The 22,030-nt window shown below is 36.5% G+C and overlaps 1 protein-coding gene across 1 annotated transcript in view; it reads right to left on the bottom strand.

The window, feature by feature from the left end:
- Positions 1-22,030, bottom strand: part of LOC134789775 (protein rolling stone-like) — a 53,351-nt gene that overhangs the window by 13,689 nt on the left and 17,632 nt on the right. Inside the window, exons 2-3 of the mRNA XM_063760420.1 lie at positions 9,335-9,488; positions 3,526-3,734 (exon numbers count right to left, since the gene is read on the bottom strand). Of these exons, the coding sequence (XP_063616490.1) occupies positions 3,526-3,734; positions 9,335-9,488 (363 nt within the window). The remainder of the gene's footprint in view (positions 1-3,525; positions 3,735-9,334; positions 9,489-22,030) is intronic.

The raw sequence follows: 22,030 nt of genomic DNA on the forward strand, positions 1-22,030 counted from the left end.
ACTGTGTGTAAGTAGGTAGGTATTCCAAGTTCAATTCACGGCACCATGTTTCACGCCGTAGGTCTTCGCGGGTTCGAACAATTATTTTTGTGAATCATTCCCACACGTAGGAACAAGGTCTTTGATATATTAAGCAACGAAAACTACTGTTTAGGTATCAATTATAAATCAAATCATAACAAACCAGCGCAGCGGTTTAACTGAAAAATTTCATTATGACAATGATAACTTTGACAATTACGTGAGTGACGGATTGATTTACTATGGTCCGATAACTTTTATTATGCGATGACTTTACATTCAGCCAACGAGAAAGGTCAAACTAAGGTCATAAGGATATTTGTTGAAATATCTTCAATCCTCAATTATTATATCGCAGCAAATGTCGGAAACTGTTTGAAAACCTCATATCTCGAAATGGTTTTCGAAATAGAACATTTCAAAAAAAATGAACAATCCTAATTGCAAATTCGTAATTGAAAATCCTTGTTCTGCTGGTTCATCCCAAGCATACACTTGCTTGTCGTCGCTACGTCATGTGATTAAAGTTAAAAATCTATTGATTTTGCATTAGTTGACTATTTTGGACATGTGTTATTAAAGGCGCAAGGTAAAGAATGGGGCCGGAGACGGGAATGAAGAACCAATAAGGATAATTAAAACCGCGGGTAGCGAAGTCGGGCCTCATTGACGCGAAATTGTATCAATCAGCCGCCGTGGTCCCCCGTCGGCGGCAGCCGGGCCACTCCACGGGCGTTTGCCAATCATTGTTCCGTTTAAAATCATTGCTCTATGAGTTAAAACTCTGTACAATGACATCAAGCATGTATCCTTGGAGCTACTAAGAGATTATTAAAATTACAACAATCGCTGATAATCATGTTTAATTTTGCTAGAATTTTAACCATTGGTATTCAATGTCAACTAAGTACAAAGTCTGCAACGAATGCCTGATAAATGTGCAACGAAAATGATTAGGCACTTGATTGGCGTCAGTGCAGTGAACGGACCTGATCATCCATCGGCGCGACTGACACCCGGAAATCACTTACTTTAGCTGTCATCGTATCAGCTGTATGTATCAACCTTCACCCGTATTACCTACATCAGTCTAAAAAGGCCTTCACGAGCAATTTGGTACTACAGATATCAAAATCAATAACGAAATGATCGTAGTCTATACATTATTACGCTTCAGGGTGCACACCAGTAGTAGTTAAATATTATTTTCTTTTATGTTAAAAATTCTAAAACCACATTCATTGAGCAGTGGTGGCCGAGTGGATATGACGTCTGACTTTCAATCCGGAGGTCGCGGGTTCAAATCCTGGCTCGTACCAATGAGTTTTTCGAAACTTATGTACGAAATATCATTTGATATTTACCACTAGCTTTTCGGTGAAGGAAAACATCGTGAGGAAACCTGCATACATCTGGGAAGAAATTCAAAGGTGTATGTGAAGTCCCCAATCCGCATTGGGCTAGCGTGGGGACTATAGCCCAAGCCCTCTCGCGCATGAGAGGCCTGTGCCCAGCAGTGGGACGTATATAGGCTGAAATGATGATGATGATGATTCATTAAGAGCGATTTCCACGCGCGTGGAATGGCCCGACCACGTGGCCCCACTCGGTTAGCAACGGATATGAAAATCGATACGATAACAGGTGGGGTGATTATTGTTGACGTTTCTGTCACGGTTTCTATGGTGCATCGCTGACGTCAGAATGTATATGTACGAATATTGATTTCGTCATTCATAGAACTTGAGCTTATCGCAAGTACGACATATGGGGGACTTTACCGCAGAAATATTCCAGGACACGCGTCGTTAAACATTTTAAATAAGTACCTATTTCAATTTCAAGGTGCGGTTTATGAAAAGTGTAATTTACGCAAAATAGTTAAACTAGACATAAGTAGCTAAGCCATCTTTGCGAGATGACTTGGACTTATCTAGTGTCAAGCGATTATAATTAATAGTCAATAGTCACATGACACTCGAATCATGACATCACCTGAGCGTAATTTGCATTAACCTGTACAAAAAATCCATAAGCTTGCTTGTTTTCATTTAAAGTTTGCAATCTCTCGGACAACTATAGATGTAGTACCAATTTAGTTCATAAATAAAATTAATCAATTCGTATAACTACTTTCAATGACACAACATTATTAGTCATGTCCATGTCATAGCAACTTTGCCGAAATTAGTTCAATCTTAGAAACACAACAATTGAAACAAATTGTAAACAAATGAATTGAAGCCTATTGATGAATAACGCGACACCAGCGAAATAACTAAAACACGTGCTCTCATTCACGTGCACCGAATTGAAACTAAAAGTGTCGTCAGTAAATTGTCTTTTATTTTTACGACACGGCGCCGATTTAGTCCCACTAATTGCAATTCGCATGACGGTTGCGGGAAGCGTTTAGAACTAATTAGGAAGTTAGGAACCCACGCGAGTCTTGACATTGCTCTATAAAGATTAAGAGTAGGGGGCACGATTATTCACTTGTCACGCTATAGTGGCATACTTGATGAATGCCGCTTTGGTAAATAATACTGAATGAGTCACCGGGAGTTCTGTTACGTGCAAATTATGCACTTACTGTAGACTACCCGACACAGATTTCGCAATATGAAGCTATTTCAGGTGCTATAAAGGCGAACATACCTACGTTGAGTAAGTAGATTAAATACAGGGATCAGACACATTGATAATTTAGTTGCCTAGAGTAGGTCGATAGGGCCCTGAGCTTAATTATTTAAACCGATCGTGCGCCGGTAAGGCGTGTCGAGTTGATGTAGGGTTAAGTTTCACCGCAGTTGAATTTTTTTTAATATTTTTGCAAACATCGAAAATAGGAAAAGATCTGTAGGTACTGTGGGTATGCTGTAGGTAAGCATAATAAGAAAGTACATACAATCATACCTCCAGAACCTTTACGTGAAGATTTATAAAATCTATTTTTACCTGTAAACTTATTTTTCTTTGGTAAATAAATAAAGAACTATGGACGCAGCTATTCCTGTACCATAATAAGGATGCAAATCATTCAACTCTTGCAACAATTAGGATAAAAATACCGGTACAACTGTCAGAGACAAATTGGACATAAATGTAAATAATGATAAAGAACGAGGGCGTAATAGGTTTCAAAAAGAGATTTTAAATTGAAGTAAGGATCCAAATATATTATGTAATTACTAAGTTCTTAAACAATATGTAGTAAATTAAATAGAAAGTCCATGCATAGCTCGTGATCAGCAACGCAGGCTTCGACGAGTGGAAACAAAAGCAAATCATCTACAGGCTTCGTCATGAACTTACAAATGATGTAATCCACAACAGGCTTTATCAATCTTAACCACTTAATTAAACTATGCTATGGTGCCACCCCGGACCGTAGCCGGCCCAAACGTCGCCATGACACTGGCAGCGTTGCCCCGTCGAATTGCCAAGAAGATTTGTTGGACCAGGTACGATCCGGAACGAGGAATAAGGAATAGCAAAACTTACTCAGATTGAATATCCGCTCCGCTCTGTACCGGTGCACGACCGCCAGGGCCAGTCCCGATTGCAGAGCGATCACCATGAACCCCCAGTTGGTAAAGTATATGAACCACTTCATGTACTTTAGCTCCACTTTGCTCTCGTATTGCTTTGGTAATTGCTGGCAGGCGAAGCTCGCGATGCCGACCGATACCACGCCGATGAACAGAAGCCATCTGAGGAAGGTGAATATTAATGGTATTTACAGTCTGGTGCTTCATTACGACACCCTGTGCTATAATAAGCACATTACGTAACTACGTCGAAAATTTAAAGGGCCATTATGTATGTACTGTAAAACGTTGTACGATACACTGCGAATAGGTAATTTAAAATAAAACACTCCTTTCGGTCGTATTTTAAAAATTCGACACTCGTTGCGAATTTGCATACCAATTTTTTGCATTTGTGTCGTAAATAAGTATTACAGTCGCCACAAAAATAAGCAATACCTATGTATGTACATAAAAGTATATAAAAATACTTGAAGTAGCAGATAGGAGGAAATAGGTAATTACCCATTTTGTTACTAGTTCACCAAAAAATTATAATTTTAGTATGGAACTTTTTAATTTACCAAACCGATTTTAATCACTGCATTACGTAAGCTTAGCTAAAGACGTTTTGTTCGTTTCCAGGCTCTAAAATTAAATTACCAATTAGGTAATGATTAATGCACAAAATAATTTAGGGTCAGTTGTCCTAGGGTGAAACAAGCGGACACAGTAAAACTTTGCGATATCTCGGAAACTAGGTGTTACCAGCTAGTGCCGTCTGTCAAGCAAGGGCAGGCTCAGGGACCCCCAGCACCTCACCAATACGCGAGCACGCCTCTGAGAAGGAGCAAGTTGCTACGAGCGTTATTGTGAATTCGTGCGCCAAAACTATTCTTTTTCATTTATGATTCTCAATTTTTTACCAAGATATAGAATAGAGTTTGGCGTTATTTAATTTTTTGTTGTGTTCTATGTGTATTAAAGTTTATTTGGAGCTAAATATTTTTAAATTTAGTTCACTCTTTGGTGAAGTTTTTTTAAATTGTTTTAAAAAACACCCCCTAGTCTCACAATGAAACATTTGTATGTAGTATACAATGAAACATGATGTTGACTGAACACCATGTACCAGTGCACAATGAAACAAACTCGTTATTTTTTTAATAATTAAAGTATATGTGCGAAAATTGTGAAAGTAAAATGTCATGAAAATTGATAATAATTTGTCTATCATATGGCAAAATATAAGATACTTAACTTTAGAAACGGCTGTGATAGGATGGTTTATATGTTGAATGTTTCATTGATGGCAAGGTATAGGTCACATGTCTAACATTGAAACAGTCGTTTATAAAACACTAGTTGCCAGAAAGTGTATGATATCAAACATGGAGAAGCTCAAAACCCTCCCCCGTTCACTTAGTTGGCAATCATGCTCCGTGGACATAAAAGGCGCAGCATGCCGTACGTGCCGACTAGATTTTCGATTAACAGTGAAACTCAGGTGTGTGTACAATGAAACAAGTTTTCGCTTTTATATATTTCAGCATTCTTATAATAATTCCATACGTCAGAAACCTATTAAATAACAAATTTCAGCCTACCACTGTTTTCTCCTTTCCTTTCTCATTAATTGGTTGAAAGCATATATGTATTAATGTCACTTATTTATTACACCGTTTCAATGTTTTTTAACGATGTTTCATGGTAGACTATAATTATTACATCTGTTTCACTGTAAAAATTAGAGTGTTTCATTGAAAACATGCACAAGTACACAATTAAACAAAACTCATTTTTTAAAGAAAGGTTTGTACAGAAACTGTAAAAGATAAGTAGAAAGCAAGAATGCCATACGATAGCCAAAAAAATTGTTTATCTTCATACGAAATATAACACTCATAACTTTAAAAACACCAGATATAGGAAGGTTTGAACTTTTTGTGTTTCATTGATCAACAAGTTACCCTACTTATTCATTCGCTTGAAAATAATATCGCAACAACACATCTTAACCTGGATCGTCTAAGGCAGCGGTTCTCAATCTTTTTTTTTGACGGAACTCTTTTGGAAAGCGAAATACTTGATGGAACCCTACAATAAAACAATAGATTTTAGAAGTGTGTTTTTTGCATAGTTCTAAATTCTTGCGGAATCCCTGCAGGGGTGTCGCGGAACCCTAGGGTTCCGCGGAACACACTTAGAGAATGGCTGGTCTAAGGAAAACGACTTAGATTATGCGAGCCAAACACTATAAATAACAATTTAATTAACATCAAGTAATGACATTATTATTGACAATGTTTTGTTGGAATATAATGAATGTCATGAAATTTGGATCGAAATAAAGAAATAACAATATAATTAATCGCATCACTGGAATTACTAATGGTATAGAAGTAACCGACACTGACTTTAGGTAACTTGGCAGTAATCGCCTACTTATCTAATCTTAAATTACATACACTGTGTGTGTGTCACAGTGTGTTATACGCCATGGATTTAATATTATGGCTGTCATACATTTTCCTTAAGTAAATTGCAAGGAACTAATTCTGTATATGCTCGGATGAGAGGGTTTAAATCAATTATGGAAAACGAATGTGACATGAGTCGTGAATTAATCAAATGGTGATTTACGTCACATGGTAAATCAATGTCATGGCTATAAAGATAAGAAAAGGAAAATGGACTTTTGCAGTAATCATTATAATGGTTGCCAAAAGTCCCTGTTATCGACTTCCCTCCGTTTCCCTGGATCCTGTTAACGAATGTTCCGTGTAATGGTTCCTCATACATAATTATACAATGTTTAATTGTGAATTGGATCAAAAAATACTTAAATAAAACAAGGTTAAATGTACCCATCTGCAAAAGTGCATGGCCATTACATGACTGAATTCTATTCATAATGTGTCCATGCAATTTTACAATCACCATCAGATGTCGATGCGGATAAGGTGCGCAAAAATATCTGAACATCCACCTTAAGACCTTTATAATAGAGGCTTTGTTCAGATGTTTGTGAACACCTTGGCCGCTCCGATATATGTATCTGATGGTGACTGTAAATTGTTCTGCAGAAAAACATTAAGCTGTGTATAGAAGTTTGAGTCAAATATAAATATAAAGGTAGAGTTACAATGATTAATACATCATTGTAAGATATTCGGAAACATCTCAATTACAGTGAAACCTGGTTAAGTGGGACCTGGATAAGTGAGAAACCTCTATAGCTGGGACTCATGGTACGGTCCCGACACTTTAGCACTGAATTACCTCTGTTAGTGAGATAAAACGAACCTCTATAACTGGGATTAGTTGTTGTGATTTTATAGTCACATTTACCTCTATAATTGAGACAGAGAGTGTATTTCACCTCTTTTACTGAGACTATATTTATAAGATTACATTTTCCTAATTGTTTTTTTAGAATTTTATACGAATTACCTCTGTATCTGAGATAACGTCAATCTATGACCTCTCTAACTTGGACTTTATTGATCTATTTCCGTATTCTTACTAACTCTTAGTCTGTCCACAAATTCCGCATTTGCTTAATTGTGTCTAAACATTAAACATCATCAAACATCAACATAAACAAATTTTCATTTATAAAATTTCTAAGACGCAATGAAGTCCGTATCAAATTTAATTGAAAAAATCTATCCTTTGGAAAAACATTCAAATAAATTCAAAGAAATATTTAAACAGACTTGAAAAATATTTAGGGACAAGGATTACTTTACCTAAACATTTAAAGATAATTACAAAATACCTTATTAACCACCTCTATAACTGAGATATATCCTCTATTCTCACCTCTATTAATGGGACCCTCTGTAAATGAGACGGAAATTTATTTGTACCTGGCTAACTGAGAGCCTGGGTAAGTGGAATACCTCTTTAAGTGAGACAAATCTGCTCGTCCCTTGAAGTCTCACTTATCCAGGTTTCACTGTACTAAGTACAAACAGCAACACTCTTAACTGTCCATCGGTGGACCTTATGCCTTTTGTAATAAGGTTTATCAATGGACAGTTAACAGTGTGGGCGATGGTACTTAGGTAGTTTAGTAAACCTTCACAGGGACCCCTTATTAATGTTCGTCGCCATATATACACGTTATGGACGTCCTCCAATTAAAATACAAACATGCTAAAAAATTTACGATACAACTTCAACCTGAGGGTTACCTGACGTAGAAATATTTCTTGTGTGGGCTGTAAGTGCCATTAGTGTAGTAAATGAAGCAAGTTGTTGTATGGAGACCCATGCATTAATTTCTCAGTCGATGAAATTTAGCTTGGTTATTGTATAGTATGAGCCGAGACTAACATTATAAATATCCAAAAAAAAAACACTCATAAGTTAGGTAAAAACACAAATCTGATTATATATTGAACCGAGTAATTCCTCAGTCCAAAATTATTTTACAAAATAAGTTATTTGCATCAGTATGTGATACTAGAAAAAAATCTAAAAGTTTTGTCAAACATGAGAATATTTTTTTATGATACTTCCTTTTTTTGACGCTCATTTTCATCGGAAAATTGCTCTGTCATTTTTTTCTTCTTATATGATCTTAGAATATAATTTGGCGCAGTGGGTAAAAAAATCCAAAAAAAAATGCTTATCGAAATGTATGTATTATAGAACTATTAAAAACTGAGAGTGGAAAATTTTTAGATTTTCATTTTGTAGGTATAAAACGGCAATAAAATGGCATTCCAGTGAAAAAATTAGACTGAGCCATTTTTTCGGTCCAAGACACGCCAAAAAAATTTATTTTATTAATACTGGTATTTCTGCTGGGATATTTTTTTGATATTTCATATATTGTTGCAATACGTTACATGAATATGTCTGGTGAAGAAAGTTTGAACGGAGCATTTTTCCGTAAAAAGATATTAACGATTTAAGACTTTAGGTATTTACTTTAATTCTATTATTATTATTCTTTGGAAATTTATACAATACTTTTTATTTATTGATACTTTATCATACTGTATAGTTTTTTTCTGGCCGAGGAATTACTGCGGGGTCCACTACCTTTATTTACTACACTACATAGGGAGTTAAAGATTCGTTTATAATGTACACACGAATTGTTCACTTGGATTCTACGTTTTATTTCCTTAGGGCCATTACATTATAATATCGTCGACGTCAGATGACAACCAAAAGTCACTAATTACTAAAAAAATATTAAACAAAAATCGACCTTCTTTTAGTACTAATATGGTTCACTATGGCTATGAACTTGTAGTGGTAATTAGTGAGTTTTGCTTGTCACCTCACCTGACGATATAGCAACGGCTTTTAATTAAAAGTTATTTTCAGTAGTCTGAGAACAAACCATGTGTTTACTCTTAATAAATAAGCATATTGACTGTTTACCAAGGCCATTTTTTGTGATCAGTAATTTATTTAGAGAAGTAAACTATTCCTACTTTGTAGATTTAATTTGGCTGAATTATTAATTTAAAACCAGTCACCTTTCAAATGCGGTGTATGATGTAGAACATCATAGACTCCTGCATCTACTTGGTTTCTTTAATGTTCAGAATCTTGTGTTTAGATTATACCTAAACATTACATGCAATACGCGACTGGCATGCGATACCACTGACAGCCAACTGGAGTGTGTCAGTCAGATGAGCGAAATATTACTCAAGGCTCGGCGTGCACCAGCTCCAGATGGCCAAACGTAGGCTTGAACGTCTTCTGAACTCCTCTTCAACGAGGTTACTGTACTAAAGCCAGTCATTTATAAGTACCTGTATATAAGGTAGGCGACCGGTGGCCGCTGCTGCGTCTGCCACTGACAGCAGCCGAACTGATGCGCAGGAGTGTGCTCTAGGCTGAGCGCGCGCCGACTCGCCGACCACACGCGGCCCAGCATGGCCGGCTTACACGTCTTCTTCTGCATTGCTACAATCAAACGAACTGGGGTTACGTCACTCGTGTATTTAGTGCATTTATAAAATATAAAGAAGCCAGTAGAGATATTCAGCGTGTTGTTTAAACATGTGATCATGTGATAGATGCGTCCTAATGATTTCTAAATATAGAATATTAACCTAAAATTTGGCCAGAGTAGGTACGGAAGTGTTGCTCTTGAATAATAATTACGATAATCCTTTTTAAACGAAATGCCCCAATGGCAATGAATAAACAAACACACGTTATACATACATAATAAGAAACTATAATATATAAACCGTTATGAACAAATTAGCTTCAATTATAGTCAATTAAAGTCATCATTTCATTTGAAGCACGTTCAGTCAATGGTATCGATTTAGTAAGTACCGTTAAGTTCAAGTGTCAGCTGTGGCAAATTAACGATTGATACTCTTCAGTACTACGGCTATCAAATGGTTTAAATACCAATAACATAAGGAATATACTTTTGGGCATTAGTGAAAATTTTAAGAAGTCAACAATCATCAATATAAAATTAATTAACGTTATTATTTAATAACGATAAACCTCAAAGGAAACTACATAATTATCCTCTCGGGAAATTCGGACTAAAACTAGGAAAACCAATATGAAACGGGGTAATCCCATAGGCCTGGACTTTACAAAAGATTATATTAAGCACAATTGCTCATAGGTACTGTTATGTATTATATTATTATATATCCGTACAAAGAGTAATTGTTTCAGCCATGTAAATCAAGGAGGTTTTTGGTTGTATTTGGGTACCTACCGGTTGGCTGATTAATGGATTAGACACGTATAAGTATGTATTTGACAGTTGACATTACCTATTTCAAATATAATGAAAACTGCAAAGGGCTCACGAAACATGACATTTATCAGCCACGTAGGGTAGCCAGGCTATGTATCGGCTAGACTTAACGGTCTTCGATATGAAACCGAATACAATTAGGTACATAACCATGCTATTACCATTAGACACCATTAGTCATACCTACACATTGTGGCATTAGACCTACACATTGTGGCAGTAACAAAAGTAGAACTGGACACAACAATTATACCTATAGCCAAACACGCATTGCCATTGATTAGTGAAATGTTCCTAACATATTTGGTAGCCACGACCCAGACATGCGACGTATCATCGTGTGGGTTCAAACGTTTTGCAAGCAATCTCTCAAGCAGTTCATACTAATTAAGCGTCTGTATTGCTTATGAGGTATTTAGATATGCGATAACATGACCGTCTGGGTTGCTTCGCCTCAGTAAAACCAGTCATAAGGTAACCATGAGATCTGTAAAATAATGAGTAAGTAAATAGAATTTCGTACTTAAAGGTTGAACACGCCAAAACTGGGGCACACAAAATGTAGTACAAAATTATAATAAAAGTGAAAAAGTATATTATGTTTTACACATTTAATAGCATATTTAACGCTGTTTAAAATAACATTCCATATTTTAGATTTGGTCTACACAGTAAGCCATTTTTCTAACTTTCCTACGTGCACGGCTCATAAGACTTTGCACCATGTTAATAGAACACTGTCTTGACGCCCATGTCCACATCTTTTGTAGTTCAGGGACCGATTTTACTCCGCCGCCTTTCTTTTTTAATATTCCCTTCATAATACTCCAGTACTCTTCAACGGGCCGCAGTTCCGGACTATTTGGGGGGTTGCACACTTTTGGTACCACCACGATCCCATTTGCAGCATACCATTCCATCACTGGTTTTGAGTAGTGGCAACTGGCTAAATCTGGCCAAAACAAAGGTGGTGAGTCATGCTTTCTTATGAAAGGTAGCAAACGTTTCTGCAAACACTCTTTTCTATAAATATCGCCGTTTATTGTCCCGGTAGTAATAAACGGCCGACTTCTTTTCCCACAGCTACATATTGCTTGCCAAAGCAGGTACTTTTTTGGAAATTTCGAACGTTTTTTTAATTTACACTCTTCAGGGGCGTCTACTCTACTTAGGCTGGTATAGAACTCTTGCCCAGGAATTTGTTTAAAGTCACCTTTTATGTATGTTTCGTCGTCCATGACGACGCATGCAAATTTGGTTATGAAATTCTCATAAAGTTTTCGAGACCGTTTCTTCGCGGATGAGTTCTGTTTCGAGTCTCGATCTGGTGCTGCCTGGGCCTTATAACTCCTTAGGCCAGCCCTACGTTTCACTTTTTGAACATAGGACTGAGACATTTTAACTTTTTTAGCAACATCGCGAGACGAAATCTGAGGATTTGAGGCAAACATGTTCACCACCTTCTCGTCCTTTTTTTTATTCTTGACACCCTGCAAGCCTCCACTTCCTGGCTTCCGATCTATTGTTAGGTGCGCACGGAACTTTTTTAATACGCGACAAACCGTAGATTGAGGACATTTCAGTCGTTTCGCGATATCTCTGTAGCTCAGTAATGAATTTTCTACGTATTCGTGCAAAATTCGCTCGCGTTGTTGATGTTGTTTGCTCGACATTTTGACAACGAATAAACATAATTTAAAAAAACTTGATAACATTATAGGCCAGTGTCTTGTGACCAAGTAGGTGCCATAAAAGTTTGTATATCTCTATTATTTGCATAGCAATAGTCGATTGTACATGCCCCAGTTTTGGCGTGTTCAACCTTTATTGTAGTTTGATGAGCAAATAAAACGAAATATATAGGTAATCTATTTATGTACATACAAGGTTTTAATTATTCTCGCTAACAGAGTGTACGTGGAAATGGGTATCATAACGTCGTACAATCAGATTTAGTACGCACATTTTTAGGTACCCGATGTCGAGATCAGGTTACACTGGACTGCATAAAGACTTCGTCTCGATTGCGTTCACCAATGGGTCTACCATCGTTCATACTGTCCACTTCCAAATACAACCTTATTGCAAAGATATAAGGCCCACCTTTGGTCAGTTAAAAATGTTACTCGTAGTACACTCGCCGCCACAGCGGCCGAGGTGCTCAAAAACTCTAGCGCCTTGACATATTAGATGATAAGAAGAAAAAAAAGTTATATAATGTTTTTTTTCCAGCGAGCCGGAAAGCGTCTACAATTTTTTTTTAATTTCGGGAGGTTGGTGGAGGGTTAAAAAATCGTTAAGCAGTTTGTGGGTTTGGTCGTTTTGTCCACTTTAATGCTATATTTTTACTATAACTTAATATAACACTTATTTGTAGGCATTTTCTTAATCTGACGAACAAAGGTTTGACGCCTAATTTTTAAATTGTAACCGTCAGATTAAGGAAATGCGTGCAAATAATTATCAGATTTAGTAATAGCACAATTATAGCGTTAATTTGGACTAATATGACCAAATCCACAATCTGCTTAACAATTTGTTGAACCCCCCACCAACCCCCCACCAACCAAGGGCTCAACATAGATGGCTAAAAGGGGTAAAGGTAGACTACACGGCGTAACAAGATATCATTCATATCTTAATCTGACGCGCTCGAGTAAACACAAAAATCCCCTCTTGGGCTCCCCTACCATAGATACTCCAGTAAAGATACGGTTACGTTAAACATTAATTAGTAATAGGCAATTCTTTTTTTATTCCTGTTCTTTAGATCATTTTAAGATACTTTATTTTCGAATCCAACCAACTTTCTGTCCGGAAGTAGGTAAAAAAAAATAGTTAAAAAAAAGAGCCGTTCTTGTTTGTTAAAAATAGTAATAGTATTTTTAGTTCGTAAACGTGACGAAAATAATATTTATAATGAGTCGACAATGGAATCAGTCAAAATATTAACACGGAAAATAACTCATTCAATAAATGGCGGGGCCTCACGGATATACGTCGTAACTTGATATAAAAAAAAAGTAATAATTAGGTCTTTGATTGAATTACCATAAAACTACCTCATTAAGCTATTTATCCGAGAATCCGACATCAATATTATTTGTATCACTTGTATATATATTTACGCCTTAAACATGCTAGAAAAAATGGTTATAGATATAATTTCTTGCAGACTTTGTTCTGATAACGTTCAAAGTGATATTCAATACATAATCACACAAAAATATGGTCAATGTAATAAATATGTGCATTTTAACAAATTCGCTAAATGAAACTACCAAATTTGAACTCTTTGCGCTAATGCTAAGGATTACATTTCCTTGCGGCGCGCGGGGACAGTTTCAATGCGGGCGGTGGCGGGAGTTCGTGCCAAGGACGCGTGGATAGTATGTAGGTAAGTATGTACTTACCTACAAGTTGCTACAAGTGACAGGCCAATTCGAACGTGCGCGGGCGTCTCGCTCGCACCAAATATTTGTGCGGCCAAGTCTGAGCAAAATGAACGCGCGCGTGAATGATAGCTGATTAAAAATAACTGATATCATTTCCAATATTATTTGAATATTGGTTGATGTTCAAATTATATTCGTAATTATATACGTCAATTATGACCCACTACAAAAATAAAAATTGCGAATGACTATCTATCGTCTTATTTAATTTCAGAATGGCATAGTGTGGAGTGGCATTATAAAAGGAATACTTATTATCGTAGTCATTTGACAGTTTTGGTGACACTTTCACATTCTGTCACAGCGAAGTGGGTAGGCCCACTCTTTCATTTGATATTAACGTCTATCCAACAACTTTGTCAGTAGAAAAAGGCGCGAAATTCAAATTTTCTATGAGACAATAACCCTTCGCGCCTAAGTGTCTGTAGACTTTTTTTTCAACAAACGTATTATATTGACTATTTCGTGCTCTTTCTATTCATAGTTTATGTTCCTAAGTTCCATAATAAGTATAACATAGCATAATAAGAGTCGACGTCAAATATATGTTTACACTTTTGCACCTTACTCCTTGCACCATATTCGGAACCTAAGAATAAATAATATTGAGAGTGGCAACACTGTCGTAGGGGGCTATTCATAAATTTAAGTCATTTCAAATTTGGGGGGGGGGGGGGCGGGTCTGGACATCGGAGGATTGTAGCATGACGCAGGAGGAAACGGTGCCATTCGAAGCATGATTTTTGGATGATTTTAGAGGAGGGGGGGACAAAAATCGTCAAAAATAGATGACGTCATGTATGGACAGCCCCTTACTAGGTCGTATTGTCTTTTTCTAGCATATACGTCCCTCTCTCCCCCACACTCCTACCGCACAGGCAGGTTGCTTTGTCAGTTATACAAGACAAATTTTCAAGTCATTGTCTCAAAATTATACATATTTACACCATGCAGGATTAAAACTTTAGGTTCCGAATAGAGATGCACCGGATATTCGGTTACTATCCGGTATCCTATCTCGCCCTTATTTTAATATCCGGCCGGATACTGGATAGTAACTATGCTTGATATCGGAATATAATCGTACTCGATTATTATTTTAAAACAATTTAAACGTTCCATTCACTAGCTCGCGCACTAATTTCGTACCTAGTGATAGACCTATATGAGTCCGCGCGAAAGTTCATTACGAAACAGGTCAAAACTTCCACAATGCGCACCTGAAAAACCGGAATGTAGGTATATTTCCGCCGGCCGAATATTCGGCGGCTGAATACCGAATATTCGGCCTATGGTCAGGCCGTACATCCGGTATCCTGTATGCGGCCAAACAACTATCCGTTGCATCTGTAGTTCCGGATATGATAAGTTATTTAATTAGCGTTTTATTTTTGTGTAAATGCTGTCATTAAACAGCTTTACCGATATTCGGAACCTACGAATAATATTGAAACATGTTTGTTATCGCCTGGTGGTGGGAAGACGCCAAACCAATGTGATTATACATAATATGTATAGGATATTATCCTATGATATACTTATTATGTGTATGTAATATAATTATATTATGAGTGTTTAATTAATTATGTAGTACGTACACCCTTTATTGTAACACCTGTGAGGAGAGAGATATTTAGTAAAGTATACAATTTGATAGGTACATTTTGTAAAATTAACATTTATTGTATTTATTTATTTATTTCAAATAACAAATTGCACCTTACAGCTAATGCCAAAACGGCACAATTTGGAACACATTAACAACATAAAGCATTTTTAACATTATTTATAACAATACAATATACAGCTAAGATACATGTATTCATTATGGTATGGTACTCTTAGGCATCTCTCTTTCTAATATCCTCTTGCACTTTCACATCACTATTCCGGATCGTTTTTATTTGCTAGATAATTTAACGGACAACTATAGTACATTGTAGGAGAGGACGTAAAACCGCTAAAAGATGGACGAGTGAGTTTGAGGGCCGACACGTTGGTGGAGGCCCTCGAATAATACGACTCCATCTTTAGCGTTTCCGGCCGAGGCATTACATAGTGCTTTTCACGACTACTGCGAGGAAATAAGGAAACATTTGCATAACTATAAGTACTAGCCCGCGATTTCTCTGGTAGCAAATTACTAGCCACTGCCTGTGCTGTCTCTTGGATTTCGGTAGGCGTCAGCGTAAGAATATCATTTTCTTCACTAGAAGAACTTATTTTTACAGCGAGCGTAGATACGTGTTTCTTATATTTTATAGTACTATCCAATTCAGTGAGAATTTTCCGATCCCGCCTTTTTTCTTTTTTATCACATTTAAGAGGCGTTTTTCTGTTGTTTGCTTCAAACCGACTCTAAACTTAGAAGCGTTTTTGCTAAAAAACCACAAACAGCTACAAAAGTAAAAAACGCCTTAAGCGTGAATCGAATGAACTGACTGAATGAATGAATAGTTTGACATTTCGTTTTTTTTAACAAGATATTGGTCCTATAAATAACCTAAATTTATTTTTGAAGGAAAAAGTTGCGCCAAAAAAGACCTTTTATTGATTTTTATGTTTTAAATTGTACTCATTGCTGTAGCGAACTGTCACCAATGACAGATGATGATAACAATGAAACATTGTAGTAGTGGTGGTTCAGGTGCTACAGCTATTGCCTACTTTCCAGCTTGGTTTTAGACCACCTATTGCCACATTTCCGAACAGTGGCGTGAAAAATTGAATTATTTATTTCGAGCGGCATAAGCCGTTAGAAACTGTTTTTCACCACACCAGCTCGGAAAGGCTTACTTTGCGCTTCAAAAACTGAGAGCAAAGTTTCATTTTATTCACAAGTGAGGCAAAGGAATCAAATGCAAATTTTGAGTTGTTTTCTTATATTTGCTGGTAGAATTGACTTTTAAATCATAAATATTTAATAACATACATTTGTATTTGATTTTGTATGATATTTTTACATTTAATATTTGCTTCGGGTTGGTATGGTGAAACATTTTGTGTTTCACTTGGGGCAAATTTTGTTTAACCCTCGTGCTTTGAAACCCTCGCAACGCTCAAGATTCCATGTTTCGAATGTTTTACTTGCTCAAGTATCAATATTAGCACGAGCGGTTAAACAACAACTTTGCCCCCTTGTAAAATAAATAACTATTTCAATATAGTCAGCTAAACTGAGGTACAAATTCAAAAACTCACCAGCAGTTTAGCTTCACGACCTTCCAGATGGAAAAACAGCAAGCCAATGACTTGAAAATTTGCCTTGTATAACTGACAAAGCAACCTGCCAGTGTGGTGGGAGTGTAGGAGCGAGGGACGTATATGCTAGAAAAGGGCAATACGACCTACGACAGTGTTGCCACTCTCCATTAGAGATGCAAATGATGCAATGGATAGTTGTTTTTGGTCAGATACCGGATATTCGGCCTGACCGTCGGCCAAATATTCGGTATCCGACCGCCGAATCTTCGGCCGGCGGAACAATAAAAAAAATAAAAAATCATTTATTTCAGACCTTGGTTCATACACTTACACCAAAAAACTAATTAACTACAAACTAAATTTAACAATACCTACATTTCGGTTTTTAGGTGCGCATTGTGCAGGTTTTAACCTGTTTCGTGGTGAACGTTGGCGCGGACTCATTTCTATGTTCGAAATGAGTAGGTACCTACGCGTGCAAGTGAGTGGATGTTTAAATTGATTTGAAATAATAAACGAGTAATGTACAATATGACAGTGACTGTTTCTTAAATCCAATTTGTTTACTCTGAAATCAAGCAAAGTTACTATTCGGTATCCGGCCGGGTATATTATTCTGAGGTTCCAAATATCGGTACAGTTGTTTAATTGTTGCTTAATTTGGAGATTGACCCCAATTTCATTTCTGATCAAATCGGTCGATTTGATCATCCCGTCTGGACTTCACTTAACAGCCGTAACACATTACCGCGCCGTTCAGGGTCACGGTGCGCCAAACCATAGCCTGATGTCATGTATAATGTACTTAGTCCAAAATTATGTTATTTACTAATTATGTTATTTATATGCATTAAACGTTAAATCTGAACCAATTCGATTACTATTCTATAGTGAAACACATTCAGCTTGACTAGAAAAAGCGCGGCAAATTTAAAACATGTAATTAAAGCTGCAGTGAAGCGGCAGAAGTATGCCCCCCTGGGAGCAGGTTACATTTTTGTCCCTTTCGCGGTAGAAACGGCGGGCTGCTGGGGGGCGGACGCGAAAAACATGGTGCGCGACATAGGCCGTCGACTTAGGCAGAAGGGGGAGGATCCCCGCTCCGAGTCGTTTCTGGTGCAAAGGCTATCCATAGCCATTCAGCGCGGCAATGCCGCGAGTATTATGGGCACTTTTGCACCGGAAGCGTCTAGGAGCGGCAGCAATGTTTAGTTAGTAACTTGTGTGTGTTTAGTTTGTAAGTATGACTAACTGTATGTATGTTTTGATAGTTACCAATAAATTTTAAAACATGTATAAGTAAAAAGCATTTAAGGTTTCAATAGCGCTCAGAGACCTGACTTTTATCTCGATATCGTAATTTTCTAGCGACAAATCCATTATCTATACAAAACTGTCGCAAAAATGTTATCGCTTGTATATCGTGGTACAGGATAGGATGGAGCCATATACTTTACTACTTGCTTGCAAGTATCGTAATTAAACAGTGCTAAGTAGTTAAATACGCGCAATGTATTTTTATGTCATAAATAATGTATTTATTTAATGTTAATTTAGTATTAATTATAGTATGTATATTGTTTTATCCACAAATATGAATAATTGTAGTTAATTTACCAATAAAACATAATTTATACGGCCACAAATAAAATATTAAATGCTTCTAAAGTCTGTTTGGTTATTTCTACATGGAAACGAAGTCATTTCAAATTATAAAAACATTAACTGAACACCTTATTGCCGCCTGCAGTCACCGCTCGCCGCTCAGCTATCCGCTGACGTTAATACCACGGCCTTACGTTTTGTGACATTGAGTCGCGTCAGGGGAGCGACACGGTTCGGTGCGCTTGCGTTCAGTCGAGTTTTGGAATATTACTGCAAATTTTTGTTGTTTGTTAATTTGTTGGTTATTGTTGTTTGTTAATTTGTTGGTTATGGTGTCGACTTTTATTGCCCTAGTCGCCAAATGATGTTACTAGTGAAATTTTAACCGACACCACATGGTAAAACTAACTTTAACAATAATTACTCAATTAATAATCGACTAAAAACGGTATTTCTAATACATAACTTATATTTTTTGCTATTCAATTAAAGAGTACTAACAAAATCCTAACTCAATTAATTAGTGCAAATATTTTAAGGTTTGCGATTCCTGCTCGGCCTTGCGTCGCAAGGTGCCCGGTACCACTGTATTGCAGCAATAACTAGAAATGCTTACTTTAGGGAACATTAGCAACTGTCGTTTTTGATAATTACATTTAGTGGTGAGGGGTGGTACTTAAATGACCGCTATTGAAAAATGGTTTAAACTTATAGGCGCGAAGATTTGATTTCCCTAAGAAAATTTTAATTTCGCGTCTTTTTCTGCTATCAAATTGGGTGTGTGTCAGTATAATAGCCCTATATAATTGGCCTATTATTGTATTAAATTTAACGCGCACGCTAAGACGGAAAGCCTGCAATTAGGTAAAATTTACTTTCTTATTTACAGCACTCTTGCCCAGATTAAAGCTGATAATTAGTTCGAATCTAGTCTCCCGTGTTTTTTACGTTCACTGGTACATATGTTTTGACCGAGTAAATAGTAAATATACTAAATACTTTTTTAAATATTCGCGCTCGGGGCGATGGAAGTTTCATCGTTCCGTCGCCCCGCTCCATGCAACGACCAATCGCGTCAGCTCGCTGGCTCGTGCGCGGCAACTTTAAAGCAACGATAATGTTTTTGATGGTTTTTTGTGTTACGAATCATATTTCAAGTCGATTTTTACAGTATTCGACGAAAGAGAACTCATAATGAAAATCCCATATGATATTGATCTATTACCATTTTTAACCAGGCAATTAATGCACAACCCCATAAAACCCACCATACGGTATTATTTAGTGTACGATTAAATTGCAACGCTTGTACTTATTGTAATTTGGAAATAATGAGAGAAAAAATAGCCTTTTACCATTTTTGAGGACGGAAATATACTGAATTTAATAATAACCGTAGGTTACTTACTTTAAATGTAGGATACAGAGTTATTTTTTGTGTGATTCATGCTTAATGTCATAAAGCAAATATTTATCTATGAGTATAATTTTAAAAAATGTTATTAATATTTTTTACAAATTTTCTGTGATTTTTTATATTTTTACATTTTTTTTAAATACCTAAATGTAATATATTTATTTGGATTATGTGTCGACGTAATCACTAGATTTATTATCTGTCCCGTACACCGAAAATTTCAGCTATTACTAATTATTTCCATTCCGCCATACTAGCCGAGCGTACCTTTCTTGGCCTAAGAGGCGTGTTCCGATATTCGTATTAGCACCTTGGCCGTTCCGATATCTTATGGCGACTGTACATGGGCAGGGTCTAGACGTCTCAATCGCACAACAATGGTCTTTTTCAGCGACGCATCAATCAGAATTGATGCCTTCCTCGTTACTGATAAGCGCTCTCTTCGCCTTCACTGAATGAAAGTGTGTTAATTAATTGATAAGAGTTCAATTTAAACGAACAGTTGGGTAGGTGTACGGCCATGTTCTATACGTGTGTTGTAATTTTAAGTAAATTTACATAGAGCACATACCTTAGGTATATGTAGTGAATTGTATCGTTCCTAAGTATAAGCAAAGACATATGTAACTTCGTAGATGGCAGTAAATTTACTGTGACTACAAAATTTACTATGACAGGACCCATCTATACTATCTATTCTCTTTGGTATAAGTAAGTAAACTACTTAGGTCATACTGAAAATTCCTGGACTGGCCACTTAGAAAAAATAAGTCGTCTCATATATCAGAATCCAGAAACTTTCAGTATGGCCCACGTATTTTAATCTAAAAGCTAACGAAAGGAGGTACCTTCTGGTCCCGGCATTTTGGCGCGGCTCACTAGTTTTTTTTTAGAATACCATGACATCTGATTATCAATTAGGTATTTGAAGGATTTAAAATAAGATAAATTCATCGATTTGTAATATCGAACCGCGATTAGAATTCGATTGAGCATATGTATCGTTTTTGAATAATGAAGACAAATACATCTGTTGTGCTTATGTTACTTTCAAATCTCATTCTTATTGCAGGCGAATTGTCAAATAACTAGTTACCTAATTTCCGCTCCACCTACTTCAATAGTAGCGATAGCGGTACACCCTGAAATTCGGGAATCAGCTGCAAATGGTGTTAAAGGTATGAAAATCGGCACGATTAATCTTTAGGCCATTTGAATCAATTTGACCCGTAGCACAAAAAAAAACAAACGGAAAGGAGTTATGACGTCATCTTTTTTTTGTATGGAAAAATAAAAAAAATTGTTCAGAAACCTATCGTGTGTGGTATTAAATGAAAGGGCATTTTGAGCAGGTTTTAAAAATATATCACATTATTATATTTCCGTCACTTGCATTCAATTAAAATAAAAATAATTTTCAAAACATACCAAGTTTGGGCTCCTTCAGATACGAAACCGTTGAATTATTTTTTTGTAAAATATACCTCAAGTAATACCCAATATCCTCATATCTAACCCCAAGAAATTAATTTCGAAAATATTCAGTCTTAGTATTTTTTTTTTAATTTTTACTATTACAAATTGTGATCTATCAATCTATCAATGAAACGGCCTCCTAGCCTAGTCGATAGTGACCCTGCCTATGAAGCAGGAGGTCCCAGGTTCGAATCCTGGTAAGGGCATTTATTTGTGTGTTCATCATCATCATCACATAAATAAATGCCCTTACCAGGTCTTGTATGTATGTGTATATGGGCATTTATTTGTGTGATGATGATGATGAACACACAAATAAATGCCCTTACCAGGATTCGAACCTGGGACCTCCTGCTTCATAGGTCGGGTCACTATCGACTAGGCTAGGAGGCCGTTTCATTGATGGATTGATAGATCACAATTTGTAATAATAAAAAAATAAAAAAAAATACTAACACTAAATATTTTCGAAATTAATTTCTTGGGGTTAGATATGAGGATATTGGGTATTACTTGAGGTATATTTTACAAAAAATAATTCAACGGTTTCGTATCTGGA

This window comes from Cydia splendana, chromosome 4 (genome assembly GCF_910591565.1).
Source record: "Cydia splendana chromosome 4, ilCydSple1.2, whole genome shotgun sequence".
In the NCBI taxonomy this organism is placed as follows: Eukaryota; Metazoa; Arthropoda; class Insecta; order Lepidoptera; family Tortricidae; genus Cydia; species Cydia splendana.